Source organism: Panulirus ornatus, chromosome 33, assembly GCF_036320965.1.
Source record: "Panulirus ornatus isolate Po-2019 chromosome 33, ASM3632096v1, whole genome shotgun sequence".
NCBI lineage: Eukaryota > Metazoa > Arthropoda > Malacostraca > Decapoda > Palinuridae > Panulirus > Panulirus ornatus.
This window is the reverse complement of record NC_092256.1, coordinates 17,309,389-17,319,911: the sequence shown is the minus strand read 5'-3', so window position 1 is coordinate 17,319,911 and position 10,523 is coordinate 17,309,389. Positions and strand designations below refer to the sequence as shown.

The 10,523-nt window shown below is 41.7% G+C and overlaps 2 protein-coding genes across 2 annotated transcripts in view; one reads left to right on the top strand and one right to left on the bottom strand.

Annotated features, from left to right (window-relative positions):
- The first annotated feature begins 1,240 nt into the window (after nucleotides 1-1,240).
- LOC139759512 (uncharacterized) lies at nucleotides 1,241-3,218 on the top strand. Its single transcript, XM_071681713.1, has 4 exons — nucleotides 1,241-1,278; nucleotides 1,537-1,609; nucleotides 2,446-2,541; nucleotides 2,774-3,218. The coding sequence occupies exons 1-4, from the start codon at nucleotides 1,273-1,275 to the stop codon at nucleotides 3,070-3,072; spliced, it is 474 nt and encodes a 157-aa protein (XP_071537814.1). The 5' UTR covers nucleotides 1,241-1,272; the 3' UTR covers nucleotides 3,073-3,218.
- Nucleotides 3,219-3,818: 600 nt separating this feature from the next.
- The window catches only part of LOC139759666 (uncharacterized), an 18,678-nt gene continuing 11,973 nt past the window's right edge, over nucleotides 3,819-10,523 (bottom strand). Inside the window, exons 3-6 of the mRNA XM_071682071.1 lie at nucleotides 8,966-9,289; nucleotides 7,209-8,230; nucleotides 6,488-6,630; nucleotides 3,819-6,108 (exon numbers count right to left, since the gene is read on the bottom strand). Of these exons, the coding sequence (XP_071538172.1) occupies nucleotides 5,922-6,108; nucleotides 6,488-6,630; nucleotides 7,209-8,230; nucleotides 8,966-9,289 (1,676 nt within the window). The 3' untranslated portion in view covers nucleotides 3,819-5,921. The remainder of the gene's footprint in view (nucleotides 6,109-6,487; nucleotides 6,631-7,208; nucleotides 8,231-8,965; nucleotides 9,290-10,523) is intronic.

Sequence of the window (10,523 nt, the reverse complement as noted above, 5' to 3'; positions counted from 1 at the left end):
CATGATCTTAGCAGATTCGTTCTGACAGAGAGGAAAACTAGAATCATCAGTGTCCTTAATGAGATAGGTCCCATAGTTATAACAAACTCCATGACCAAGAAATGACTAGGCTGCTTAAGGAAGTTAAATCATATCTCATGTTACCTTAACTTCCTATTACAGGAATACCGTACCTTCTGTCATCTTATGGAGCTCCTGGAGCGCTGTCGAACCCGTCCACGTCCACTAAGCAGGACCACAAGTTATAAAGTGTGTGTTGTGAAGGTTTCTTTGTGGAATGAGCTGCATACTAGGTATGAGTGGTCTCCTGATATGTTAAACGGTGTTTGGAATGTTTGAGTGACCGCTGGTGTCCACAGCGTAGAAAGGAAAGAGTGACAAGAGCATCTCTGGGGGGTGTAATTTCAGATAGGGGTATGTTTGTTGGGTGGCATGTAGAACTGATAGGGGAAGATGATTTCTCAATGCTTGTCAGTTTAATGCAATGTGTACATGTTTTGTTATTCTTATGTTTAGTAGAGGAGAGGGGACCTTATCTGGGAGCATAGGATTCCTAAGTGTGAGGCAGGGATCAGTATTTTGCTCCTATTTTAGAGGTTGTTGGTTGGTTACGGAGTGGTTCGGACGAGGGTTACAGAGATATAGCAAAGAGTTGAGTGCCAAGCACATTGAGGCGAGATTGCATTGGAAGTTTTTTGTCTCTGTGGCAGCGTTGAATGATTGTGATTGTTAGACAGCAAGTTTTTGTTCTAAGTACTTTGTGAAGTTTGTAGCCTTGCTGTAACATTTCTTTTGATAAGGTGGGTAATCACGCTGGTGAAGCATAGTTTAGACTTTAAAGAGTGATGAGTATGGAATGTAATTCATAATTATTCATAGAGAAGAATTTCACTAGTTCATCACAACATTCAAAAATATCGCTGAAGAAGACTTCGTTCTATGTATATAAAATACTACCAAATCAAAGGATATCGACGTACTGAAACTTCGCTCTAAAAAGAGCGGAAATGAGGTATGGTAACATAAAGCTACTGCTGCTGCTGCCATCGGAGGCCATCAAAATATACCGTTGGTAGAAAATGCATTAATTCTTTTCCTGGAGGACGTAGGCCTATCTATTCATCTTACACTGTACGGACTTCCTGGTTTTCTATTTTTGGATAAGGCCTACTCGTACCTCCCAACCTTTCCCCTAGGACTAGGCCATCATCAATAGGTATATATATATATATAAGAGCGAGTGTGTAGATAAGGACATCCAGCATATCCACAATGATGGTAGGTGGTGCTTCGTTGTATTTCACACGAGGCAAATATACTGGTATTGTGGGTTAATTTTCACATCTGTCCTTAGTGTATATGATATGCGTATTGTTTCTATAGTCATATGGACTGTATAAGCACATTAATTTTCCCTCTAATCGAATATGTACCTGGTAGTCATTGTATACACTATAATCATTATCATAGCCTCATCAGAAACCAGGATATTTAAGGAGTCCTCTTTTGTAATGATATTTTCCTTTACCACAACAGAAAAGCCTAGCCCTCCTCGTGTGCCTTGTGGTGTACGTCAGCGGCGATGCTGGAGGGGAGTCAGCTACCCACGGTAAGTGTACCTACAATTCTCATAGTGTACCCTTCACTACCACACTGCATTGTACCGTATGACAGGTGTACTTACTAGCAGTCCAAGTTTGGAATAGCACAAGTGATGTAGCGCCTCCCTCATGTGGTACGGAAGCAAATTGAAAAAAAAAAAAGATGGCACTAATCATTTATAGAAAGAACAATCTAGTCTTATCCACCATTGATATGAAGTGAAAATTATTGAAGAAAAGAATTTGTTTTCACAGGGCAACATTGCCTGCTAGGTTCATGTTATCTTCATACCCGAGTTCGACGGTGCGATCTTTGAGTACGGCGGTACGACACTTGAGTACGACGGTACGATTCCACAACGCTAAGGTACTACATTAAGGTATAATGGCGTGAACTTTGACCTGACCCCTCAGCCATAAGACCATCATACCTCAGGGTCGTACCGTCACACTGAAAGGTCGTACCGTATTACACAAGGGTCGTATAACCATGCACAAGGGCCTTAACGCTGTACTGAAAGTCTGGTAGCATATGTAGAAATAAGAAGTTCTCAAGTCATGTTTTATAAGTAAATCTAAGTAACTATATATATACCAGTATATGCAGTAAAACTGATGGTAGCTGAAATTAGAATTACCTCTGTAAACATCCACTTTCACTTTAGAATAAATACGAATTCCTGGAGACACTTTTCCCCGTTCATATAATTTTACGTATAACCATATGCTCTTCATGTGAACCCAGAGCCATTAAGAATATGAATATAGGAATGAAAACGGAATTTATATTCAAGATAGCCAATGGAAAACATGAGACGCTACTTGATATTATCTTTTTTTGCAGGTGCAGAAGCAAAACTCCTGGCCACTTACCTCACCTCAACCATAACAAGCCTCTCCATTGTGCCTACCGTCCGGCCCTACACCTGTTACACAGTCGGTGAGAAGCTGCTGTTCCTCAACTCTTTGTCGTCTATTTCTTTAAGTCATAGTGCACCCTCATCCCGTTTCTTTATCAAAACCTTTTCCTCCATGTCAACAAATGAGATATTTACGTGGCTTTGTCTCCAGACTGTCCCTTTTGCTGTCGGGTCTTGAAGTGTCTCCTAGTAACAGAGTAAATTTAAGAATGTGACGCAGGGAATGATTGGAGTCTGACGTTTCCATTGCAGACACGGCGGTGGCTGTGTCTTGTAAACGGCATCGACGGAACACTGAAAAGCCACCAGTCACTGCCAACACTCCAGACAACTCGCCCATCACAACCATAGTGTCGTCTTTGGTAGAAGATGATGACTCGGTCGTCGCCACCGACCACGAGGCGTCAACGGGTGACGAGAAGCTCGTCTTCACAGTATGGACGACTGCAGTCACTACCCTCACTACTACCTCCACATCCTACAACCGTGAAATCACCATATCCGTCTCCGCTGCGTGTACCTACAGCGACTTCGCAGGGCCATACTGCTAGGGGAGGTTCTCGGTGGATCTTCTCAGACAGCGGCATCATCTCGGACAGAATGTTTACCTTCCTAAGCTAAGATTTTACTCATTTAAAGTCGTGTTTTGTAGTGTTAATGTATTTGATCCTCGGAAAACATAAATGATTGTAATATGTCTGTTTTTTTCTCTGATCCTTGTTGTATCATTACTGTACATTTTTTATATGAATAGAGAGAGAGAGAGAGAGAGAGAGAGAGAGAGAGAATACTGGGTTTCTTACGTAAGAGAGGTAAGATATTGTCTAAATGGCCAACTAATAATAGGAAAAACAAAATCCATTTCCTTTATCTTTGATTTAAGGGCTGCCTAGTATGTTGTAGAACTGAATTTAGGTAGGAACTGGACAAATAAGGTCGAATTCACAGCAAACTTCGACAAGGAAATGATCACTTTCCTTGGATGCGTCTGTAAGTATTCCATGTGATGCCAATTGGTACAAATAATGAAAACGAGAAGACAAATCGTTGCCACAAATACCACCAGCCTTATCAACATATGCATTCTGCTACTGAGTGTAAGAGTGAAATTCGACTTCAAGTCAGGTTAGGTTAGGCTAGGTTTGGTTAACCTTTTCGACCCCCTTCCATCAACAGCCTTTGGACATCACTTGCAAAGATGCTGAGTATCAGAGTGATGAGAGAAGGTAAACAGAGAGAGTCCATATAACATCAGACACAGGAACATAATAAAATGGTTATAAGAATCGATCAACAACTGAATTAAGTTCTATTTTCATATGAGTGCATACAGAAAACATGCTAATTAATCTCATAGCAATGGCTAAAATATTCAGCTACTTACATGTTTATAACAATGTGTAGAGGATACAGTCAACACAAACAGTGACTGTACACATTCAGGAGACACTAACAATGATATACCTCCACAAATACAGAAACTGGCTATACTGATTGTATAAGTACTACAACACACAGTAACTGAATTTTCATCTGCAACAAGCACATTAACTAAAGACAAATGCATATCATCAACTAATCACATGGAAAAGTCAGAATCGCTATTTCGTTCACTGACAAGAATATGAACTTGATATAAGATACTCTCAACACGGCAACAAAAACATATATGAACAAAACAGCGGCTCTGAAACATAAACTTAGAAACTAGGGGCGATTATCCAAGCCTCATACTGGAGCAGTCGAACAGTTTGAACCTTTGTAGTACAAACATTAGGGTTCAAATAGCCTCAAGAATGCAAAACATAAAAACTTTAGTATGATTGCTTTCGTCTGTCTATAACGCTCTCGGAGCTTAAAATCATGCATCCATGAATTCGAGTATACAAATTCATGTACAAAAAGGTCTGGGACTCGTCTAATCGAAGCTGTATCGTGTGCTGACTGAAGCTATACCGAATTCCTTTTTTCATCACGTAACGTCAGAAGCTTCGGTACAGCTTCGATCATGACTCGAGATTCGATCAGGCGAGCACTAAGAATCAAATATGTTCCAGGACTTTTGTCTGCGACATTCAGAGAAATCTGTAACTTTCTCTGTTTTCCATACAGGAGCAATACATACCTGTCAGTACATAATTGGCAGATGTTGATAACTCAAAACCTGGCAACATTTTGATATATCTATAAAACCTACAGACCGACTAGAGCGAAAAAGCAAAAGTGTATCATTATCATACTTTCTATTTCTAGTATCTTGAAGTATACAAAATATGCTATAACAAATGATAACTAAAATAACAAGAAAAAATATATTATTTATGTTTTCTTAGAGACGTAAAAAGCGTATGGCAATACTTTCATTCCAATATACATACTATACATGTTACCGAAACTTCACAGGCTTGCAAGACATTAAACATATCTACATATTATACTTTGGGTATACGCTGTGGGTGATGAAATTTTTCCGTAATGTGCACTTAATATAGTCTGTTTGATATAACCTTAACAATGTGTGAATCTATTCGCACCTTGCTGTTATTATGAGCATACTTTTTTCTTTTTAAACTTCAAGGTCTAATTTCGTGAATTTGAATCGCTGTAGTCATGCATAATACTAAGATGGTTATTCTTAGGAGCAGTGATTCATATTTTTTTTCTCAGATGCCTTTGAGGGCGAAACATTTGCCACTGGACACCTTTAGAGCGAAACATTTTCACACACAGTACCTCTAAGTATGAACTTTTCCCGTCGAACCCCTTTGGCAAATCACTACAAGAATCCATCTCAAAAGATCAACGTGCTCTTTATGTACTCCTCTTTGATTCGTATCAAAAGTATATGAATCAGTGTCAAAATCGTTGCTTTACAGTAAAGTAGGAACCTCGTGTATCAATGGAACTGGTTTTACGCAGACCCCTGTCATTTGATAGTGTCATTCACTAGCTCCTTTGCAACCAGAAATTAACTGAAGCCTATCTATGATAACAGTTCGCTACAAAGCATTTCCGTGTGGCATCTCTGAGCGCTTAAGTTCTTCTCAATATACCCGTAGAACTGAAGCGAATCGGAGCCATAGTGCCCTTTCCAGAGAGAGGTTGAAAGCAAAGACCCGACATGTCTTTGGTTGAAAGAGTCAGAGTGATCCGTGACGAAGAATGGGAAATCCATCTTCCAAACGAAACTGTTTTGCTAAAAATCTGAACCGTTCTGGTAACGGATATTTTGAATCATAGTCAAAGAACTAATCGCGGTTTGAGATGGACGAATGAAAGTAAATAAGGCTTTTTCGCAACAATGCGAAGTTTAAGGACTCCAAAATCCCACCACACGCTGGGACCTGAGACCTCCTCCTGCTGCTGCAGATTAAGTCACCTGAGAATAATTGTTCTGAGGCTACGGCGTTCTCTGAGAAGCAGTGAGACGTTGGCCGACTGCTCGCACCACAGCCATCATCTGCTGGTTGGTGTATGGACAAGAGGAGTACGTTTTTCGACAAGAGGCGCCTTCGTACCCTTTCTGCATGGCCGCTTCGTATAGCGCCCGAGCCTCGCTCTTTCCGCTCTTTTTGTCTGGCTTTTCCCTGTAAATGAGGATGGATGAATGTATTGGTTCTCTTCTTATGCTTATGAAGGCTTTTCCCTATTTCCTGTTCAACAATTAAAAGTTTCAGTCGCATATTCGTAACATACTGTTCCGCAATACGAACAGCGTAAAAAAAGATCATACTGAATGTATTAATTTAATCTGAAATTCATAATTGAAGTGATATATATATATATATATATATATATATATATATATATATATATATATATATATATATATATATATATATATATATATATATATCATAGTACTACACCTACTTAGAATTGAATATAAGGCTAAAATGAAGCCAAATAAAAAAGTCAACAAATCCAATCTGTTCTGGAACATCAAAAGCTGGATATTCCCCTTACTTGATGATCTCCAGAACCATCTTCTCGTCCGGCTGGAGTTCGACCTCTGTTTTGGCCGCGAGTTCGCACACCAGCCTCTGGCCACACCTTGTGGGATCCGCAGCCTTCACCAGCCTAAAATACTGGTCCTCCGAGATGACTACCTGTGTGGGGACAGACATGGTGAGGTGAGGTGGTGAATGCTACAGGAACAAGGGCCACAATACCATGAACCAGTTGCTAAAGATACATAAGACAGGCACCCAGCTCTGAACCGTCTGCTACAGATACATAGGATTGGAACCTATCCCTGAACAGTCGTCTATTCATGAACTTTCCGCCACAGAGACACAAGGCATATACCAGCCCATGCACAGTCCACTACAGGAACAAGGGTTTAGATACCTGTTCATGAATTGTCTGGTAGAGGTACAAGGGACAAATTACTGCTAGAGGCACAAAGACCTTTCATATATGTTTTCGAATCACTGACCTGTGCTCAAAAGAATGACTCTTAACCTATGTTATAAAGGTTTCGAACTCTTGTGGGGTTACCGCGTTTAGTGTTAGAACAGCTCGATCAATAGATCTTCTAGGTTACCTATTGTATGGCATGACAAGGTTCTGTAATGATCCTTTTTCCCTTTACTGAGAGAGAGAGAGAGAGAGAGAGAGAGAGAGAGAGAGAGAGAGAGAGAGAGAGAGAGAGAGAGAGAGAGAGAGAGAGAGAGGCATTACTTACTAGAGGTTGGGACACAGCATCAAGGTCCTCTTCACCAGGGCCACTTCTTCTCTTGCGGCGGCCATGACCTCCAACACCAACTCCACTGTAACTGCTCCCTCCGACAACTCCACCATCAGTGTAACTACTGCCTCCGATGTCTATGCCTCCACCTCCTCCAACTCCTCCTCCTCCTCCTCCTCCTCCAACGCTGTAGCTACTGCCTCCAACAACCCCACCATCAGTATAACTACTGCCTCCAAAGCCACCTCCTCCAATTCCTCCTCCTCCACTGTAACTACTTCCCCCTATAACTCCAACATCAGTATAACTACTGCCTCCAATACTTACACCTCCTCCTCCTCCTGCTCCTCCTCCACCATGGCTACTTCCTCCAACAATTCCCACGTCAGCATAACTACTGCCTCCAAAACCTCCACCGCCCCCTCCTTCACTGTAACTGCTTCCTCCAACAACTCCAACATCAGTGTAACTACTGCTCCCAATGCCTCCAACTCCTCCTCCAACACTTCCGACGTCAGAGTAACTGCTTCCTCCACCTCCACCAAATCCACCACCACCGTAACCATCCCCTCCATCAACAATAACTCCACCAATTCCTCCTCCACTACCATGTCCACCACCACCAATAATGCCACCATCATATCCACCTCCTCCACCACCGCCATGTCCGCCTCCGAGATCTCCACCATAGCCACTACCTCCGTCGCCACCATGACCCCCACCATGACCACCGCCTGTTCCACCCCCACCATAGCCTCCGCCGCCACCATGACCCCCACCATGACCACCCCCTATTCCACCCCCACCATAGCCTCCGTCGCCACCATGACCCCCACCATGACCACCCCCTATTCCACCCCCAACATGACCACCCCCTATTCCACCCCCACCATAGCCTCCGTCGCCACCATGACCCCCACCATGACCACCCCCTATTCCACCCCCACCATAGCCTCCACCACCACCTCCACCATATCCTCCACCTTCTGTTACGTGGTAGACAGCGACGTAGCCTCCACCTAGGGGAAAAAAGAGAAGTAAAAACATAAGACTTCCTGTTTTCAATGATTCCAACATTCGTTTTCTGTCATATATATATATATATATATATATATATATATATATATATATATATATATATATTGTCTGAAACTCTTCAGCTAGAGGATTTTTCCCTCAGGAGTAATGCCACTGTCTTGGGTTAGATTGTCTGATAATTACCTTCATTAAAATCAGCCCTACTTTTTATAAATACGAAGTTTCTCAGAGAAATTTACAATATTTGGCTTCCTAACAGTGCATCAATACCTTTATATTTCCATCTGGAATTTGAGAAAAATCTTGAGACTTTTTTCGTCTTTATCCAGACCTTAACTTGGCTCTATAACAATGATGAGTAATTATCCGTATATGATTTTACTCTATGAATATTTCCATGATTTTACTCTATGAATATTTCCATGATTTTACTCTATGAATATTTCCATGATTTTACTCTATGAATATTTCTATTCTCTGGGATATTATCAACTTGTTTTCCTGAAATTGGTAATTCCTCAAAAAAGATACAATTATGGTGTACTGTGAATCCTCAACCGACTTTTCCTTCTTTTTTTTTGTCTAATGATCATAAAGAAGGAGAAAAATCAGTATCATGTTTTTTTTTGCTTTTTTTTCGAAGTGGCCAAATATGAAAGGTGTATCTACTGACGTCATCTCCTTTTCTTAAAGTGTAGCCCCTTCCTAATGCGTACCTCCGTGTCCTCCTCCTCCGTGGTGTCCACCTCCTCCTCCTCCGCCACAACCTCCACCGCCACAGCCTTTCTTACATCCACCACCGAAGGTACGCCTGTAGCCGCCACCACCGTAGCCTCCACCGCCGCCACAGCCTTTTTTGCAGCCGCCGCCGAATAGGCGCCTGTATCCTCCGCCACCACCGCCGCAGCCTCCTTTGCAGCCACCACCACCACCACCGTGGCCTCCGTAGCCGCCACCGCCACCACCGCCGTAGCCTCCTCCATAGCCGCCACAACCTCCGCCCTTCGAAAGCGCCGCCAACAGACCTATCTTAAGGGCACCTGAGGGAGGGGAATGTTATATCTCACTTTAAATAAAAAAAAAAGGAAAAAAACGAAAACTCAAACTGAAGTAGGAGAAAGAAGAGCAAAGGCAGATAGAAGGGAAATGAAGGAAATCTATAACTAATAATTATCTGTAGAACTTAATGAGCGAAGCAACGCAGATAACTATCCAATTCGGGGTTTAATTGCTTGATAAGTGGACCATGCACTGTAGGCTGAAAACGAGTTGAGAAAGAATTCATTTCGCAAGTTTTTCAAGAGCCTGAAAAAAAAAAAGAAAACAAGAATCCCTGACTATATATGTGATAGGTATGGTAAGAGAGAAAACGTAAGAATCTAGGAAAGTCTTTGATGCAGGATAATGGAAGCAAGAGGGACAAAGAGAGTACGAAAACTGAAACGGAAATGGATGATGCAGAATACGTTTTGATAAATGCAAAGGAACATAACACTATTTAGAAACTGAAAGCAAAGGCTAAGACGAAATCAGAGGAAAAAAACGTCTGGATAAAGAGAATTTTCTAAAACTGACCACAAGCTCGAAATAAAGGGCTGACAATACTTCTTTTCCTTCATGCATATATAGGAATGACAAAGATGTTCACAAATGGGGATTAGAATGAAAGCAATCAGAGTCAAGAAGATATATGCAGGTGACTGTACACGAACCACACCAATAATCTTAGTTAAGACACGAATTAGATACATATATTACTCTCCTACTCCAGGATCCTATACTATAGGGCTCCCGCAGTGCTCAGGCAGCTAGCCAAGTCCACTGGACAGGATGACAGGTTAAATGTGGTAAAATGAAAAGGACGAAGGGTAAACATTCAGTGTCTTTGGTATGGAAGATGCCTCTTGGGTGTTAGAGGTCTTATGTTGCACTGGGGGTTTTGTAACGTTGGGGGATGTGGGTGGTGTGTCCAGAAAACAGATGAGAAAGTGTAACTCGTACATGCCTTGGGAGTGCAGTTTCAGATGAAAGTATGTCTGGTAAAGTGGAGTTTAAACCTGGGTTGGGAGGTATTGGAGGTATTGAGACATTAATGTATGTATATGTGTTGTCAGTGTTGTGTTTTTTTTTTAGGGAAAGTTTGGAGGATTTGTGAGTATAGGTTGCAAAATTGGGTAACATGTTAGCTTCTTTGTCTCTACTTGGGGGAATTGTGGTTAGTTATGGGGTGATTTGGATGGGAGGGGTTATATCCACTGAGGTAATAATCTCTAA

Excerpts from the sequence above, each read along its gene's own strand:
- LOC139759512 (XM_071681713.1), top strand. Across the intron at positions 1,610-2,445 it reads AGGGGAGTCAGCTACCCACG|GTGCAGAAGCAAAACTCCTG; the intron begins GTAAGTGTACCT and ends CTTTTTTTGCAG. Across the intron at positions 2,542-2,773 it reads CTACACCTGTTACACAGTCG|ACACGGCGGTGGCTGTGTCT; the intron begins GTGAGAAGCTGC and ends TTTCCATTGCAG.